Below are 19,616 nucleotides of genomic sequence, written 5' to 3' on the forward strand. Positions count from 1 at the left end.
TGACAAAAAATGGTGCCGCGGATTGACTCGCGTGGACAGCGAGCGCAACTGGAACTGATCAGCTTACTTTGCTTTGATAAGAGCTTCAGCAGTGATTTCAGACTGACAATTCAAACAGCGCTGATACACAGGAAACACATCTGTCTTCTTCCCATCCCCATTGTTAATAATCAACAAGTTAGGTGGGGCTGTGTTTTTTCTCCCTACTTCAATCGCCTTTTTTGTTAACCTCACTGCAAATATGGAGAAAGGAGAGATGCCTGGAGTGTGGGATTTTTTCCCCCCTTTTTCTTCAACAACAGTTGAAGATTAAAAGAAACGTCTCACAGAAATCTGTCAATTCTGTATGTGAATAATGCTGTGTGGAATTTAATGGCATGAGTTATATTGGGTTTCCTCTACACCCACATTTTCTCTCAATAAGATCAATGCCGCTCAGTGACAGATAGGGATGGTCTTTTGTATCTTCAAATTTCAGGTTTCTAAGGGAATAATTAGATGGATGGATGAAAAGTAATGCATCAGTCTGCAAGGGGAGCTGCACCACGAGTTCCTGTAGTTCAACACGCATGCCTCCACGTGTTTGGTAGAAAACTGTTTAATAATCGTGTTGGGTTTCCATTGTTCTAAAAGTGGCTCTGTGCACTGATGTGGCGCTTTAAACCAATGGCAAACTTTTTGTGTTCTTTTTTTATTGTTTATTTAACAGAGAGGATCTCCTTTTGATTTGGGGATATTTTTTTTAGAAAGGGAAGCATTCTCATCTATTTCGCTCTGTTCCTTTCCAAACTTTCAGGTGTCGCTCGCAGGTAACCAGCATGGAAAAGGTTCTTCCTCCAGGGGAAATGAAGTAGGTTGAATCGCTGAGTTTACAGAGACCTTTTACTGTAAGTGTGACATTTAACTCTGTGTTTGAACACACATGCTGAACAATATTCCCACAAATGAGAACTGATGACAGCGAGCCTGAATTTACAAGAATTTGGCCGCAGCGTGAATGTTCCGATATTCCATAAGTGATGGCAATAAAAACAACAACCAAAGTTGTTAGACCTCGTTTCGTTGTATTTCTCTGGGAAAACACACGGAAATCCAGTATAGCGCCAAACCAGAGTTTCTGAAAGTCAACATTTAGCATGACCACTTTTATTCCTCAACTCTTTTAGACAAGCTTTCTTCTCATTTCTTTAAGTAGTCTTCAGGAATAGTTCTCCAGGCTCATTGAAAGACATTCAAAGGTCTGCTTTAGATGTTGGCTGCCTTTTGTTCCATTTCCTGTCAAAATGATCCCACACTGCTTCAGCACTGCTGAGGTCTAGGCTCTGGGGAGCCCCATCCATGAATGAGAGTGTTGCATATTGATGTCATTTAGATTTGGATTCATCACTCCATGAAACCTACTACCACTGCTTTTCAGCCAGTTCTACTTTAATTTGGCATTTTATTAAAAATGGCTTCTTGACCATTTCTGACGAGGCAAACAGCAGGTGGATCAGCTGAATGGCGAGATGCCTCCTGCATGCGCTGTGTCAGGTCTTTGCTGGATTTTGTTCCTATAGGACATGAAATCTGCATCATCAGTTCATCAGCCATGATGCTTCATCTTTTGTCCTCCACCTGTTCAGTTTCCTCAGATTACCTTTTAGAACACACTGCAAAGCAAAATACTATTTAATGTCTGCCACACGGTGGCATTTTTCAAGTTTTATTGTCACGTACAGATAAACAGTGTAGCCACATGAAATTCTTTGGCTTCTGCTCCTCAGCTTTACATGAACATATAGAAGTGTGCAGTTATATTAAAGAGGAAAATAATAATAAAAATAACAAAATACGAAATTATTAAATATTATAGAACGTAAGACAACTGTTTGGTATTTACAGTTTGTGCAAAAACTTGTGCAGTAAAGATTTAAAGTGGCAGTGTGTAGAGTCCAGTGGTTGTAGTGAGTGTGTCATGGTGTGTGCAGAATGTCAGCAGTTCAAAAGCCTGATCACTTGTGGTGGTTTTTAAGAGATCTAAAGAAATTGGAATAAAAAAAATTTCTATTCATAAGTCAGCGTTAATTGGCTTAGCAAACAAAAATAGTCTGAAAGTTTCCATAACATATTCCATATTATTTAACCCCTCCTGGAATTTTAGAACCACTGGATGAACATCTGTCTGCTGACCGTACTTTACAGTTGCCCATTAATCCTGTAGCATTCCAAGGAAGCATGCAGGGAATGGATGTTAGCTAAAACAGGTGGTCCTCTACTCATTTATTGTATCATTATTATGTTAGAGAGCTTAAGCTGTGACACCACTGGTGCAGCGGGATGCGAAGTCGTTTATGTAAAACAAGATTAGTAGTGATCTAATGTGGGAAGATCAGATACTGGTCACTCCCAAAAAAAGAGTGGAATTTCAGTTAAACGTAACTCCAAACACTCCCACCTGAAATAATATGGAAATTTGCATTGTTGAGGTTAGACATGTGATCCAAGCTAAAAAGACTACAGAAAGCTTAAAATTAATCTGAGTTTACTTGCAATTTTTTTTACATTAAAAAATGAAGTCGTTTATACAAAGACCAACTCAATTAGACAATAATTCATCTGATTATTTGTAAACATGACACACTTTAGGCCAAACTCAAACACTGTGAAATAAAGAAAAAACGGTCAATTTCACATAATTTGCACAATAGCAGTATTAGCTGTGAACAGTGCATTCCAGCTTTTCACTGCTAAATTTGCAGATTTTTTTTGCACCCAGAGGCTGAAAGCACATTTTAAACACTTAAAAAGAAAAAAAATGTTGGCGTCTTTTTATTTTCCTGCGTGTTGTTGATCTGGCTCAGGGGTTAGGTGTGACTGCAATGTGGTAGAGACAGAAGCTGCAGTCAAAGCTCCTGTGATCGGGTGCAGACTTCATAGAGACCAGCAGATGGAGGGGAGAGGATCTGCGTGCATCCTGAAGGTTTAGCAAGAACTGAGAGGTTACACTCCTCCAGTACAAAGATGACCTGTCACACACTGAAGCATGCCTTATCAATGCAGACGAGCATCCTGTTTATGTACCTCACAGAGCACAGCTATCACAGGAAAAGAGAGAGGGATTACAGATGGAAATATGTATGAAATGTTGTATCTCCCCGTCTCTCTCTCCAAATACCCAGGCGAACTTGGAGGCAGCGTGCATGTGATGCCTGCATTTCCATTTTATTCGCTAATTAATGTTGTTTTGTCTTCAAAGTGCAATCGCAACCTGTAGTTATCAGCCTTGATCGCAGCATTTTCAAGGTTGTCTAGATGTGAGCCGTCACATAACAAACAGGTGTAAATATAGAATAACAGCTCAACAGAGAAATGGAGGATTTATGGCATGTGGAGAGCACTGTGCAAACGAGGCACAGGAGAGATAGTTTGTGATAACGTGAAGGACAAAACGGGCATAATATTTCTATCTATATCGCTTTTACAAAAGCTGCTTTTCACCGCCTGCTTTTGTTTGTGCGCGTCTGCTCGGCGTGTCTGTTACGTTTCCCTGCATGTGCTCCGTATTTGTTGGTGTGGTCCTTTCTCTTGGCAAACACCCAGCACGCTGGATCTCTCCACCTGCTCTGCATCAGCCAGAGGGGCAGGCCTCAGTCTCACACTTGTGCAGCTCTCTCTCACACACACACAGCTGTGGGGCTGTGTTTCATTCACATCGTCACCCTTCTGACATCTGTCTATGTGTGTGTCACGGTGCCGGTGTGTGTCTGAGTTAGCAGGGTGGTTGGTGTGCGAGGTGAGGTTAAATGGGTGCCTAGCACTGAGAGGAGGCAACTGAGGCGGAACTGGCAGAATATCTCACACACACACACACACACACACACACAGAGTGACAACAGAAACAACACTATCAGAGCAACATGTAAACTGCAGGTGCGCCCTATGCCTCGGTGATTGTTCCATACTTTGTTTCGACCCTGTCGCCTGTCACCGTGCGTGCGATAATGTGTGATAATGTATGTGCGACCTCGTGCAATGTGCGCTTGCAGAAACACACTTTGAGTTTTGCACTTGTTGCTTTGCAACATCTAGAACTAGATGCACGCTCAGCAAAGTATTTATTTTTTCCTGATTTCATTTGAATCTGACGTCGACCTGGTTCGTGGGGCCTGGAGATTTTCCCCTGTGATGACAGGCAGAATCCTCATCCTTGGAGCTGGTTTCTCATTTGACCTTTCCGTATAACATATTTTTCCAGACAGACATATCAAATATCAAACCTTGGTTGCAAATGTCACAAGCTTAAGCCGACGTTAAAAACCAAACCCTTCAAAATTTGCACAAATGCATGTTTTGTTTGTAAATCCAACGAGCCTGCTCTGACCACAGAAAGTTGCATTTCTGCAGGTGGTTTTTACAGCTAAAATCACGATGGCTTTACATGTTTGATCAAAGCACTCTTGCATTGTACATCATGATCCACGTTGAATTGACTGATTGGACTGGCCAACCTGCAACCATCTGGGATCGGCTCCAGCCTCACCGTGACCTTGAATTGGATAAGTGGAATTAAATGGATGTAGACTGAAACTAAAGCGCTATATGCTGAGCAGAAACCCATCTGCTTTATCTGTAAATGAACTTTTTTCCCCCTTTTTTTGGACCACCACATATGTCGGGATCAGCCACAGTGTTTCAACGAATCCTCGTGTGACTGAAAGCACACACTGTTGTCGGCGTTGTTTTTCTATCATCGTAGTACACAGCTGTCATTTAACAGAAGGAAGAAAGGCAGAGTAGGATACCAGTCGACAGAGGGCCTGCATTCATCTCCTGTTGCTGCGAGCACAACCTCGTTCTTGCCTTTGCATGAACGAGGATATTTTATTTGAATTTAAAAGCATTCACTGATTTAAAGAAAATACTTTTAGTGCACAAATGCTTACAGTGTACTGTTGTTATATATTTATTTCCATGCAAATATCCTTTCTCCATGTGCACCTTTTAATATTCCGTGATGAAGGAGCAGCGCTGCCACTGCTCTGACAAACACAAACATTACCGATGAGATGCATCACAGCCACCAGCAGCAAACCCGTGAAATACTTGTCGAGCAGGGCCGCGATTTGGTCCAGAATTTTTATCCTGCGGCTCCAAGCGCCGAGCGGGGCTGGCTGTGTTTGTTTGTGTGTCTGCTCCAGCCCTGCTTCCTGTAGCTCTGCGGTGTCAACCCGCCCACCGTCCTCCCGTCAGACCTGTGGAACACAGCCCCGCTGCCACAGCGCAGCACAGGCACCCCAGTGACTGAGGTTTCCTCTTGGACTGACTGAAGTGTTTGCTGTTTTCCACATTGTTGGAATTCAACACCAGCCTGTTTACTGGTCCCCATGTGGCTCCAGTCTCTCTCTCCCCTCCTCCTCCTTTCTTTGTGCATGTTTTTTCCCCCTTTCCACAACATACCTTCTTTATATGGCGTGTGTATCCTCCTTTTACACAAAGTACGCACACAGCACACCTATGAGGTGGAATTCTTGCCTATAGTAGACGGTCCACACGATATCCCATGTGGCGTAAATCACACTGGTCAGTATGAGGTTGATTGGTTGTTTTTATCCTTTATTACAAAAACAATCACGTGTTCAAATGAATAAATAATTTTATATCACTGGAATAGAGCTGAAACAACGGCAGTACACCATAAATATGGTTTGGCTTTTTTTAGACATACACACATGGAAAAGCAGGAATCTCGGGCGTCCGAGCGAAATATTTAGGAATGTTGCGAGACACTGGAGATCTGCCGCTTTCATAAATATCCACAGCGACAAGGTAAGAAAGCAGCAACGCTTCACCCTTGACAGCAAGCTGAATGTCAAGAACAAATGAGCTTGAAGCAGTGCTATCAATGTCCTCACTGTGACATTTGGAGTGTTTTTTCCCACATGAGGTACCGCATGTGCTTCGGGGACTTGATTTTCATATGCTTTATTTTTGCAGCTGACAATAAATCATACAGTAAATCAAAGGAAATAATAATAATATACATCTCAAGGAAAAAATGTTAACAAGATGACGAGGTGCATGCAAAATGAGAATCTCTTCTTTTTCCTTTTCACTTCCTTCCCTCGGCGCAGCCAGATGGCAAAGCTCCAGCTCTGCAGTCCTCTTCATACACTCATCATATTTGATGGGCATCCTGCTGCTGCCGAGTTTCAAGGAGGCCGCGTGTTTACCAAATGACACTCGTGACAAAAGAAAACTTCTATTTAGCAAGCTGGTTCTTGGATGAGGTGCACGGGGGCAGCAGCGCGCGCGCACGTGTGTGTGCGTGTGTGAGTGTAGACCCTGTAGCGTGTGCAGGTGTGTGTGTTGAATCACGTTCTGCCTCTTCTGTTTTTCTCTACACTATGTTACATTTTATTATCACTTTTGTGCATTGAACCACTCCAGTACAGAAAGATTTGCGTTCACATCATAAATATCATACACGGTGGGGGGTTGGGGGGGTCTCCTCCGCTGATGGACAAACTTTAAGCAAAACAAAAATCACCTGTTGTACATTTGCAACTGAAACAGGTTTGGGGGTTTTAATCTTTTATGTTGTTGTTGCTGTCGGTTGCCCTTTCGCTCTCATTACGCTCTAATCTTATGCTAATATTGTCTTTGTCTTCAATGGTGAGGATTTCCCATCAAAGTTTTCCCCTTCTCTTAATACTTTAGGGAATTTTCAAACGTCGGGATGTATGGCTGTAATGCCCCAAGATTTGTTCTCCCTGAAAGAAATGATAGAGTAAGAATATATTAACTACAGAGCAACCTGGCTTTACGCGGTCTGCATTTACTCTTACTTCATTTTAGGTTTACCAATATGTTATGCATAAATATATATATATATATATATATAGATAGAAATCAATATATGCTTTGCAGCATTCCTTTAATTTAAAATTTAAAGCCATGTTCATGCATTAAAAAGCAATTTCATATTTTCGACTGCAGGGTTTAGATGCAAATCCATGGGGCATTACGTTAAAACCATAAACATCATAAAAGAGGAAGTAGAAATTAAAAATGGAGGCAAAAATGAGGACGTTTAACTGGTCATTAATAACTGAATGCTTTCTCGTTTGTTGATGTGAGAAACAAAACTAAAAAAAAAAAACAACTGTATCCAAGAAAGAACAGAACAATGGCGAGTGTAATGAAAAATAAAAACCCATTTAAAGCAAAGTATTTTTTTTTATTCACACAAATTTAATAAGATATATAACAACCGTTTGGTCCATAAATATTTAAGGGGAAATAGTTTCTATACACCATCTTTGTCAAGAAACAGGGAAACATGGACAATCTTGATAGAACACTTACTGTACTCAACTATTAACACGAAGATCAATATATAAGGTTCTCGGATTACCCAACTATATCTGAAAGAGTGCACAAATGCTTTCCGTGACATCGCTGCCCCCTTTTTAACAGGATACACCATAAAAAGATCTTCGGAGATAAGATGCAAAACAGTACAAAACTAGTGAGGCGCCAAAAAGGATGTGAATCAGTTAACAAAGAACACATAGATCCTGAATTTCACAAACTTCTCCCAAGTTATAGCGTAAGGCACATAGAAGAACTGAGTTAGGCATCTACTCCATCGAGTAGATCGGGGGCGCCACCTTTGCCCCCGACAGAACAAACCGTGACGCCCGCTCACGACGAAATGCGTCGACTCCATTGAAGATTTGCTCGCCCTTTCCTTTTCTCTCGCTCTCTACCTTTCAGCCAGAAGAAACGTGGTGGTTTTTCTTTTTCCCTTTTTTTGGTCTGTTCAGTGGCAAGTGTCGTTAAACAAAGCAGAAATATACGGCCGGAAAGGAGAACACACGGACAGCGATTTCCCGCTGGCTGCCTCTCACGACTCCACCTATGTGAGGTCATTTGAATGTTCATGTCAGCTCTACAAATCTACGTCGCGGCCGCTTCGCCCCTCGCCCTGCTCTGTTCTTTTTTCCCCAAGATCACATCGTTACCCTGAGCAACATGATAAAAACAATAATGCACTTTTCACTGGGCAGTATATTGTCACTGTGCAATCGAGTTTAGCTGTGGATCTACGCTCACCAGGCTTTTTATCCGTGGTTAATCCGTGAGGCCAACAAGACAACGACAAAAAAAAGGCAAAAAACCAAAAAGTGCTCCGTCGTGAAAACAATCGTTAACTGCTCTCCAATCAGAATTTCTCTGGCCGGTTTCTAATTGTCGAAAAGGTGACGACATCACACGTTGAACAGTTACCACTGTACAGATTGAGGGATTTGCTTCTCTCTCCTCGTCACAGTAAAGTTTCCTATCTGCACATTTTTCTCCTTCGTCTTCTTTTTCTCACGTGCAGCTCTGATTCCATCCAACTCGGTCTTTAAGACCGAAACATTCGGAAATAATTAAAGCCTGTTTTCTGGAGTTACCCATATACAGAACATTCTACAAGTTTATTTTTCCCAAATGAGTCCAAAACAGAAACAAAATGTTTAAATCGGAGAGTGCGAACACAGTGCATACATGTACAGGAATCTGAGGGCGAAATAGCGGTAGGATTTTAAAATTGACCAATTAAGCATAAATTAAGGAGGGCCCGTTTTCACTCTTTTTTTTAACCAGAATTCAAGACAAATGTACAAATTAAGTTTTCCAGGCAAACTTTTTTTCCTTCCTAAAGCCTTCGCCTCCAAAAACGTCCCATCCCGAGTCAATCTCTGCATCTGCAGTTTCAAATGCTACACATTAAAATGGTTTCCTCGTGTCTTAATGCGGTCGCTGCTGCTTGTTGCTCTTGTTGCTCTTGTTTGCGTGCACAGTGCAGCACTTTGTGTTCCAAGGAGCTGTCTCTGCTTGACTTAAAGGTGTCACTTTAAAAAAATAAAATGTGAAACTGAAGAAAGAAAACAAAGAAAGAAAAGTAAAAGAAAGAAAAAGGGGAAACAAACCCAAACAGAATCAGTCTGCTAGAGATAGCTTGTTAGAAAAGGTTTGTCAAGGTAGTTTGCGAAGGGCTCCCCGAATCATGGCTGTCCAAACTAGAGGTGACGGAGGTCACTACAGTGATAGAGGGGTTTGTCAGGTCTGTTAGTGTGGCCGCGCTGGAGGGGGGGGTCAGGGCCCCACTGTCGGATGAGGGCGGAGGGAGTGAGGTGCCATCAGCCTTATCAACACCTCCATTCTCCTGTCGCAAAACGTTCCTTCTGAATTTGGCTCTTGCGTTTTGGAACCAAACCTGCAAACCAATCCCAATGTGGCTTTTACTTTTAGTGCTTTAAGGAACTTTCTTTTCTTTTTTAAAGAAAGTATCAGATCATGTGTACATTAGCTTACAAGTCAAGTTATCACAGCTGTTACTGTTTCAAAGTTGTCTCAAGTATATGAATCTTTGTATGATACATTAGTTGGGGCTTAAGGGGCAAGGTAACAATGAACCAGTGAGTCTGTGCTGAACACTCAATACAAGAATGTGGATTTTTATAGCAAATCAAAACAAAATGCTACAATTTACTGATTTGGTTGATTTGGTTGTTTTTAACTGTGAGACTTTCATTACACCTTTTTTCTCTCTTCTAAAGTAAAAGTGCACTCTGGCTACTAACAAAGTTAGCAATATAAGAGTTAACTGCTTTCTCCTTTCTTTCCCTCCAAAAGAAAGAAAAAGAAAGAAAGAAACAACATCTACAAATTCCAGATAAACCCCTTGGATATACATCTAATGACTGAATGGACCAACAAAAGAAAGCAAAACTAAAAAAGATGACGACATCAATGATCACTTTGGTGTCAATGAGGAGGAGGAGTGGCGTGCAGACACACAGGTGGGGTGAGCGACTTTAGTAGGAGCAATGACTCTGCTTACCTGTAGGACTCTCTTAGTGAGGCCTGTTTTCTGGGCCAGCTGCTTTAAGTCCTTGGCATCGGGGTTGTGGTTGATGGCAAAGTAGGATTTCATTGTCCGCAGCTGATGGTGCTTGAAGGAGGTCCGCATGCGTTTGGTCTTCTGCGTCGGAGGGTAGGCCTGCTGGTCCCGGTCCAAGTGATCGGTGTCGTTCTCGTTACAGCCTGAAGAGAGGGCAGAGCGTGAGGCGGGCTTTAAAAAAGAAACTTCGGCAGGTCAGTTTACATTTGGATAAACAGCCCTCTGTGTCAGACTTCATTTGCACTGTGCCCCAGGCCACTAGCACCGCTATAACCATAAGAAAACAGCTTCATTCCAGTGATTTCCAACTGACGCTGATGAAAAAAGAGACAAAAGATTTCCACTGACAGGCTAAGGCAGAAACAGCTGTTCTGTGTCGTCACGGCGTATCGTCAAAGTGCTGATAACAATTAAAATCCTCAACAAGCCGAGAAGCTGACTGAACCGGCTAAAAGGAAAGTAAACCGCGGCGTGCGGCTCGTGTCTGCGTGAGCAGATCTGAAACAAAAAACAGCAAAATGATGAATTTTAACTGTACGCTGGGACGGGGCTAAATCCTTTCTGCTTGTGTTTGCAAAGACTAATAGGCCTAATGGGCCTCATTTGTCAGTAGCTTAGTGTGTAAAATACTTAAAACGGATCCAGTAAATTAAACGCAGGCACTGCTTAGCAGTGTTGCTTGTCACTGCGAGAAAAAAGGCTTTTTTCAAACACAATTTGATTTTTTTTATTGTCCCAGACTTTATGAGATTTCGTCTAAAAACATACAATGAAAATGTATTTATTTTGATCCTCACATAAAAGAAGTGTTTTCAGGAAAGCACGTCTAAAGTATCTGAATCTTTTACGTGGCTGCAAAAGCAGCAAAAATATAGAAATGTAGGATTTCTCAATTCTAAAGTGTGTCCTGTTGAGCCATTTTGGGGCTAAATTACACATCATTTAAAAGAAGAACAGCGATGCTGATACGTGTGAAAGGCTTTCATTATGTTTGAATATCCAGCTTTAACCTAACAATCACTGACATTTGTGCTCTTCTGTTCCAGTCTTCACTGGCTCGTGTTTAACTAGATATTACCCACTAGGGGTCTCTGTATCCAAACAAGACCAGCTTTGCTGTGGAATCCACAGCAGACTCACACACCTTTCCCTGGTGAAAACAAACATGGATGTGCTGCAAAAGCAGGAACAAAAACCTCAAACAAAACCTCTTCCTATTTGTTATGAATAAGAGCCTGCTGATCTGTGCAGCCACTTATATGAACAACACAGTGATGCTATAAAAGTGTGTTCGTAATGCAGAGCCCAGTGGAGGCAAAAGAGTGCTTTGAAATAAATATATATGCGCATGTATATTTATTTCAGTTGATGCCGTTTTAATTTAATTTTAAAACATAAAATAAAATCTCTCATTTGTGAGCTCATTTTAACATTTTAACGTTTAAATTAATTACATGTGGCTAAAAACAAAAATATCCTTTTAAAAATTGATGGTGTTTCCACTCGAGTCCCAAATGAACACGATTATATTCCCTCTGGGACTTTTATTGTGTCTGCGGAGCATACCAATTAATTCACATGGACATCACTGTAACTGCGCTTTGGGCCTTTTTCTGTGAGCGTGGATTTTATTTCTATTTTATTTTAACTTGTCCTCTGTTATAACGCTTTGGCAGAATAAGCGTAATCTCTTATTCTTACTACAGAAACAAAATCACGGGACTACAATGGCTTTTTTCCTATTAGAGCATCAGTGAGAAACTGGAATTTGCATAATCCCCTAGAATTGTGTTTAGGAATAACAAACCGAAGCTCATTTAACCGGAGCGCTGACTGTACGGTGCTGTGTTTTCAGCCCCTGGCCTCTCCCTGCAGCAGGCCCCTCTGCGCGGCGCTGCTCTGTCCCTGAGAACTGTGCTGACCGCCGCACGGGAGGCCAGGGATTCCAACGTCACCTTCAATTAACAAAGAACAATTAACGCGCAGATTACCCCTATTCCTACCCATTCACTAGGAACACAGGAAACTTGGCGCACAATGCCAAACTTTCTCAACCGCACACTAATTCGCAGAAAGCAAGAACAAAATGGGGACACTGCAGGGAGGGCCGGGGTCGGCTTATAACATTCGACGATCCAGTGCAGCATTTTACGTGAAACCTGCGTTTAACACTGGCTTCATTTGCGCTTTCCAGCGGTTTTTTAAATGTATTTTTTTGTTTCTCGCATAAAAGTGAAACACGCGGAATATTCGGACATTTTTTTGTCCACGATTTATTTTCTATATTACGTTTACTCCATTCAAACGCGTTGTTTTTCACGTGTTATGACCTAAATTCGTTCTAATTATAAAAGTCGATGAGCAGGTCGGCGGCGAGGTCAACTTTCGATCATTCTGTTGGCGGAAATGATGCGTAAAAGACGCGCGCGTGGACGGATCAATTAGCCCGCAGCTCGGAGCGCCGGTGCAAGACGTTCACGTGCATTTACTACGAGGCACCCAACAAGGCAACGAGTGCATCCATTTCATTTATTGAAATAATAGGCGTGTTATAGAGGGGATACTGAAGGGCCCGACTACAACTAAAAAGCGACAGAAAAAAATGCAACTGCCCATCAAAAAAACGAATTTGCGAGATTTCGCTGGATTTTTTCTGATTCACTCGATTTTGTTTTTTTTGTTTTTTTTTTAAGGAAAGAAATGGAAAGAGGAAAAAGATTAATTAAGGCAGCACCGTTTGACAGCCTTTATCATTTCAGTCGCTCACTGTGCAGCGGAGGGTTCCTAAACTGGTGTTTCCTTAATGTTCGCGAGAATCTGCTTAATGTTTAATTTCATATGTTTGTGTGCGATGACAACATTATAGCTCGGCATGTTTTTCCTGGTTTCACTGTCCTCCTCTGCTGGAAACATCCATGCACTAAAACTTCAAGCAGATGTGAGCGATTCCACACCAAAACTAAAAAGGGTTTTTTTTATTGTGAGCGCGTCGTCGTCGTCGTTGTTGTTTTTCGATGTGAAATGAAGCTCCGAGCAGCTCAGCTGTCTCACCTGTGTTGTAGCTCGGTATATCTATCCCCATGGCCGGACTCTTCCTCTTGCGTGGCCTTCCCTTCTGTGCCGTCCCGGTGCCGTTGAAGTAGGGTAGAGTGAGGCCGCCTCCCTTGGCTGCCAGCTCGGCGAAGTTGAGCTGGGGGTGGTAGTCCGGCCCCTGCACCAGCGTCTCGAAGTGGAGTCGGCAGTACACTAGGCTGTCCTTCATGCCGAAATGATCGCCCGTGGTCAGGGTCTTGTTGCAAGTGGTGCACGTGAAGCAGCTCAGGTGGTACACGGAGTCGCGCGCTCGCATCACCATCTCCGAGGCCGATATCCCGAGGTGGCAACGCGCGCACCTCTGCACGGAGAACCTTCTGGAACAGACACACAGTCAAGACTCCTCATCCATAAAGACCAGAGTGGACAAACAGCACGGGGGGGGGGGGGGGGGGACTAAAAACTAAAATATAACCCGCAGTGTCACGAGCTAAAAGTAAGGCCTGCCTTATTTAAGCGGCCTCCATGCGCCTTAGCGTGGCTCCAGCGTCCTGCACAGGATCACTAAAGCAGGCCTATATTTTGAGGTTGCATTCTGATAGCCACATCTGGCCCAGAACTGGGTGTGTACATGTGCGCGCAGAGTCGCTACACAACCTCGACAATAAAACCCACGAACGCTAGCCCGTTTGCTTTCCTCCGACACACGAATAATACAAGCATATGTTCAGCAACACTATCAGAAGGTAAATACACAAGTATGTAATAATTACAGAGCGTAACTAACAGCATCCCGGCCTGAGCCGAAGCAGTGCCGTAAAAATGTGCGTTAAGAATATAGGATAGGACATTTTTGTCCAGCTGTTTTTCTGGAGCTACTCTCATATTACTTTAACATAATAATAATTAAATAATAATAAGAGTTTGGATAAGAAGGTGACTTATGCATTAAGTTCGTGTTTGCATTACACACCAAGCTACAGAGAGAAAGCACAGTTTCATTGTTAAAACTTATTCCCGGTTAACAGCAGGCAGCCCACGTTAGTGACAGCTGGGATGTTTTTCGGTCCGAGGCCTGGCAGCCTGTTGATAAAGGGCTAACGCTGACTGCTCACAATGATTGCTAAAATGGTTATTTAAGAGCTGGAAACTAATATCATATATAAATAGGTCACTGTCGAACTGGGTCAGTAGATTTGGGTTTAGGTTACAGAGGGGAAAGAGGGACACACGATTTTAGGAGCAAGCCCGTAAAACTGAAACGCTAAACTTTCAGTTTTCTTACCTGTAGTAATCCTCCTTGCAATAGATACTCCCATCCTTGGCAAAACACGTTAGCTCCGACTCCAGCGCTAGTTTACATTCACAGCATTTGAGGCACCGCAGGTGCCACTGTTTGTCCACGGCCAGGAGGTAGTATCTATCCGAAATCTTGCCGCCACAGCCGGCACACAGGGCTGGCTTCTCTGGGCTCATAGAAGGCATGTTCTGGGACAAAGAAGGAAAACAAGGCTCATGGCAGCTGACTGCTTCAAACCACTGCTGGGAAAATCGTCACAACATTGTGCTTAAAAGAAGAAAAGCAAAAAAACGAAATGCTGGCCATAAAATTCAACTTTTCTTTTTTAAACCTGGAAAGCTGCCTGTGAAACCCTCAGTTATGCTACAGCAGCTTGATGTGCAAATAGCTCTTACTTATGGAACAACGCGTCTATGAATTAAGCCTATTTACCTATTATACGTATGAAGGAAAAATACAGATGATGTTCGTGTTTTGAAATTAAATCCATCTACGAATAAATTTAAAATGCTAAAATTAATCATTTTTAATTAAAAAAAAAAAATCAGGTCGGCTTCTATTTGCAAATATGAAACTGAAAATGCAAAACGCTGTCAGAGAAATAATGCGCCGACATTAATGTTTGTTTTATTTGATGACAAGACTAAAACGGTGCTTTAAATATATTTAGAAATAACGACACCAGAATTAAAAGCTGTCGTTCACGCCAATTATTTTTGTGCAGAAGAAGAAGACGCAGCCATTAAAAGAATACTGCTGCTATGAAATCTATCATATCCAATGGAATAATATGGATAAAGACGAGAATCCTCCTCACTGGCCTCCTACTTACCACCCAAATGTCTGCACGTTTCCGGGCACGTTAACGTGCCGTTTTTCGGTCTTGCGGTAAGTGAGACTAACGCGACTTTTTAGCCATTATTTCACACACGGCTCGGCCTGGCTCTTACCGACTCTCTTCCGTTCAGCTGCATGCCCTTCGCCAGGCGTGACTCCGTTTTCGACCTTCTCTCCATCTCCTCCATGATTCCTTGGATGTGATCCCCGGAGATCCCGTGGAAAAGCATGGCTCCAGGTCCTGGACGCAACGTGCAACTGCCTGCCTCTGTCTTGCAGCCCACAACTTCCATATAATGCACTGCAGCGCTGCGCCCCGCTCTCTCAGCGCATCCAAATGGGCTCTGAGGCTCTAAAAAAGAGGCACAAGGAAGAAGAAGGAAAAAATAGACACAACCCCAGAGATTCAGATCACCTCCTCAGCAGAAGCAACGGGAAGAAAAAGGACAAAACGAAGAAACTACAGCGTGAGTGGGGCAGGAGGAGCTCTCCTTCTTCCTGTGAATGTCTCTCCTCCAGGAAAAAAACCCAAAAAAAAACAACATATAGTCCAAATGATGCGACAGGCCGGTGTGGAAGTGGTGGTGGAGTTTGAGGAGGGAGGAGGGGAGGGAGTGTGAACACTGGCCAAAATAATGACACAAAGTTTTTTTGTGTGTTGTTGTTTCTTTTTGGTGATCTCTCTCTCTCTCTCTCTCTCTCTCTCTCCCAGTTTCCCAGTCCGGGGCTCCTCGGTGCTTGGAGGTCAGGTTGGGACTGCCTGGATTTGAGAACCGTGTCCTATTTGTGAAGAGAGCAGAGCCGGCCCAGTCTGAATAATTTGGTAGGAGGAGTTCCTCTCTCCCTCCCTCCCTCTCTCTCCCCATCTCTCTCTCTCCCTGCATCGCCGCTGATTTCTATTCAGCAACAAAGAGATGTCACTCTCCCCTCAAAACCCCCCGACTCTGGACCACTGCTTTATGGTACTGACATTTTCATTACGTTTGTTCTGCCATTTAAAGGCGAGACGACGGGAACGTAAGCTGCACAAAGTCGGTGCAAATATATTAGATTTATTTATGAAATCATCTGCATCCCAAGCAGGCGACCGAGGCCCTCTGTGGTTTCACCGGACGCCTCACAAGTGGGAATAAACACGTGTCTCACGGGGTGTCGCTTAAAGACACTTTCTAATAAAACTTTGGTTGGTCAGAGTTTTTGGGAAGTGCGAGCTGGACCAGACCGAGTGTTTGGTTTGGTCCCCAAAACACACACACACACACACACACACACACACACACACACACACACACACACACACACACACACACACACACACACACAGTGTGTGACATAAATATTCTGTCTGGGCGGGGCAGTGATCAGTGATAGGCTAGAGGGCGGGGACAGATTCAATTGAACATTTTTGAAACAATGTGATTTGTTTTCAGCCCAAATGAATGAGATTTGATTAAAAACTGAATTAATTAATGAATAAAATGTATCCCAGGTAACGACAGCCTCCTTACTCAGATAACCCGAACAGCTCGCTGCACGCTTACATGTATAGAAATCTCTCTCTCCCTCTTTTAAACGCTCTTTTGAAGCAGTCATTATCCACTGTCAAGGATTCATTAACGCGGCCCTTCGTCTTTTCTCTGTCTGCTGAATTAGGCCAAAACCTTGTTTACCTGCTGGAGAGTTGATCTGACAGCAGCGAGAACTGTGTAGTCTCCGCATTTCATTTGTTTGTGTGTTTCTCTTTCTTTCTGCTTTTCTTCTTACGGGCTTTATAAGAAGCAACGTGGAAGTAAAGGCGAGATGAGAGAGAGACCTCCAGTTGGTGGTCGCCACAGGGAAACCTCAACCAGCTATTGCATATTTTTAGAAATTCATGCTTTTTAAAATTCCATCCCTATCTCCAAAGATGGTCTGCTTTACGCAGGGCGCAGGGGGGGCTGCAATAACGATCTGTGTCAGTTTTAAAAGGGTGTGGAAAGCTTTGTTGCCCAAATAATAAAGCCAGGAAATAAAACGCGTTCCGCTTCCTGTATGCAGTGCAGACCTGGTGACAACAAAACTATATTTTTTTAATTAATTTGTTCATTAATTGGAGATTTTGGCCGCGTGACCTTCCAGCTGGATCCATGCCAGCGAGCTGTGGTCTTTGTAAGATCGATGACGGCATTATTTTTCACAAACAACAGACAAACATCAGTCCCGTTAATAGATTTAGCAAAGCTCGGGGAGGTTTGCAGGTGTGGATGCTTCATCTCAAGACGTGTTACATTATCACGTGAACCTCCCACCACCCATCCACCTCACCGCAAGCGCGCACACACACACACGCGCGCACGCACACACACGCGAAGTTGTGTTGGCTTTAATTGGAGGCCCCTTGATATCAGCGCTATAAGACGAGGCTTGAACCCTCCTGGACGGGCTGAACGTGCAGCTGTTGTCAAACCCATAACGCTCATTTGCGCTCTGCAGTGTCCCGGCACCAGCCGCAGAGTGGTGGGGGGAAAAGGGCCACTCAAAAAGGACACGAGGATTTCATTTCACCTGGACAAAGACGCCCCGAGTGGAACGATAAGCTCAGCTCTGTGTGCGATTTTTAATCTTAACTGCAGTTTTCCTGCCATTCTGCGTCTTCTCTGCGAATTAGGCAAAAGGGTGTGTTTTGAATATGAAGAAGTTTTTAAAGAACATTTTATTATTATTATTTTTAATGAAAGCCTTAATGTCGATAAATAACGCCGTTGTGGCCCGTTGCCTCCAGCAGTGACATTTAATATGACTGAAGAGCGTTTACCAATGTGTCAGTGAACACCAAGGGGAGGGGGGGGGGGGGCGAGGGGGGGGGGGGGTCTTTGTAGCTGCTGTTTGGTTTATTTTGTTTTTTCTGTATTTAAAACATATATTCTTGAAGCGTTTTATTTGTCTGATTGTCTTTTTATTTCACTCCGGATTTTGACCAAACTATATATATGTATTTTTTTTTTACAAAACGAAAAAAAAGTCACTTTTATTTTGAAATATCTTTTTTTTAAAAATCTATAACACCGTCAGTATTTTTAAAGTGTCTTTAAAAAAACCGGTAGGAAATAAAACAGTGATTTTGTGTGTCATTCCCGCTTTAGTCAGTGAGAGTGATTTATCCAAGTTAAAGATTAATTTATTATTATTGTTATTTTTTAAGGAATTGAATTTATTTTAAGGCTTTGGAAAAGCACTAAAGCACAAAAATCCAGTGTCAGCATTTCTGTTTGACATGGCGAGAGTCGGCTCAGTGGGCCACTGACGTTTGTCAAATACATAATGAAAATGAAAATAATAATAATAATATCACAATCACGCACACAGCGACATTTTGCCTGTATTTTCATAAAACGCGTACATTTGTGTTTCGCACGATTTTACTGGCGTGCAAACTCCAATCTATTATTTATGTGCATAATCGAGACTGATTTAGGCAAACAGGAAAAAATAATAATAAGAAAAAATATTTATAAGTTTTTTTTAAACACACACCGATCGATAAAATCTGCGCTTTTATCCTGGACAAAATCACCCATGTCACTGTCTTTATCACGCGTCAGATCTGTCGCGCATTGCTTCACACGCTGCCCGCTTCTCCTTTCGTTTTTCCCCCCAAAGCCCTCTCTGTGTTACTAATATTATTATTATTATTATTATTATTATTATAAGCGTTGCCCTCAAGAATAAATAGCTATGGAAAAAAGTCTTACCTGCGGCTGTGCAGTGTGAGAGTGAGATCCCTGTGCAGCGCGCAGACTGAGCCGCTCCGGACTGTGCGCAGTGTGCAGAGGAGACAGAGGAGAGGCTGCCGGTAGATGGGGGGCTGTTCCTCGTTTCTGAGCTTACAGTTCTAGTTCGGGCGTCAATTAAAACACAAGACATTTAAATATTCCTCTCTCGTAGGCAGACGGCCCTCAACACACCGCAGCACACAGAAAACGGGGAGCCATGAGCCAATGGCCTACTCAGCATGTAGGTTATAATCTGTGATGTGCTTCTGAATTAAAGTGGTGAAGTCGGTGGTCTCCAAATGAAACAATAAAACTATCACTGTATAAAATAAAATGTAGGGACTTTTCAACAATTAAATATGTATTTGTCCTTTAAACACCCCAACTTAGCCTGTGCTGTAAATGAATCCAGCTCCTGCACGGTTATCATTATTGTTATTCATGTTACGCACCTATGAATAAGCCAGCGTCTGCACAGATCGGAAATGAAAGCTGGCTCCAAGCACATCTGGGCCTAAACAGTTATAATCCCAAAATGCATCATAGCTTCTTTACCTTTTATTTTTAAATATATATACACACACCGATCGTATTATAGGAGACTGAGGTGAGCTGAGCACGGTTACAGGCTCACTGGCTGGAGAGGTTTGTGTGAATAAATAATTAGGGTGTAAAGTCAAACTGGATCAATCAAATCTGACAAAGATAGGGAGCGCAGCAACACACGCCTGGAGGGGAAAATGTTTTGGTATTGAATAAC

At 42.7% G+C, this 19,616-nt stretch overlaps 1 protein-coding gene and 1 long non-coding RNA gene across 4 annotated transcripts; one reads left to right on the top strand and one right to left on the bottom strand.

Annotated features, from left to right (window-relative positions):
• The first annotated feature begins 679 nt into the window (after nt 1-679).
• On the top strand, nt 680-16,354 carry LOC143413181 (uncharacterized). Its single transcript, XR_013093797.1, has 3 exons — nt 680-850; nt 9,667-9,833; nt 15,817-16,354. It is a non-coding gene; the product is annotated as an uncharacterized LOC143413181 (long non-coding RNA).
• lhx9 (LIM homeobox 9) lies at nt 6,637-19,130 on the bottom strand. 3 transcript variants are annotated; one of them, XM_004553770.5, is made up of 6 exons: nt 18,836-19,127; nt 15,218-15,456; nt 14,253-14,455; nt 12,986-13,344; nt 9,875-10,077; nt 6,637-6,752 (listed from the first exon to the last, which is right to left on the bottom strand). In XM_004553770.5, exons 1-6 carry the CDS (start codon nt 19,005-19,007, stop codon nt 6,696-6,698), a joined length of 1,233 nt encoding a protein of 410 aa, XP_004553827.1. In that variant the 5' UTR covers nt 19,008-19,127; the 3' UTR covers nt 6,637-6,695. The 3 variants fall into 3 exon arrangements, with proteins under 3 accessions (XP_004553827.1, XP_004553826.1, XP_004553825.1); XM_004553769.5 differs by lacking the exon at nt 6,637-6,752 and adding an exon at nt 6,771-9,247 and having other exon boundaries at nt 12,986-13,341; nt 18,836-19,130; XM_004553768.5 differs by lacking the exon at nt 6,637-6,752 and adding an exon at nt 6,772-9,247 and having other exon boundaries at nt 18,836-19,128.
• Between the last annotated feature and the right edge of the window lie 486 nt (nt 19,131-19,616).

The sequence above is a fragment of the Maylandia zebra genome, linkage group LG17 (assembly GCF_041146795.1).
Source record: "Maylandia zebra isolate NMK-2024a linkage group LG17, Mzebra_GT3a, whole genome shotgun sequence".
NCBI lineage: Eukaryota > Metazoa > Chordata > Actinopteri > Cichliformes > Cichlidae > Maylandia > Maylandia zebra.

Coding starts and splice junctions, on each gene's coding strand:
- lhx9 (XM_004553768.5), bottom strand. CDS start 19,007: ATGTCTTGTGTTTTAATTGACGCCCGAACTAGAACTGTAAGCTCAGAA. Junction 13,345..14,252: donor TGCAAGGAGGATTACTACAG/GTAAGAAAACTG, acceptor TGTCTGTTCCAG/AAGGTTCTCCGTGCAGAGGT. Junction 10,078..12,985: donor TATACCGAGCTACAACACAG/GTGAGACAGCTG, acceptor CCCTCTCTTCAG/GCTGTAACGAGAACGACACC.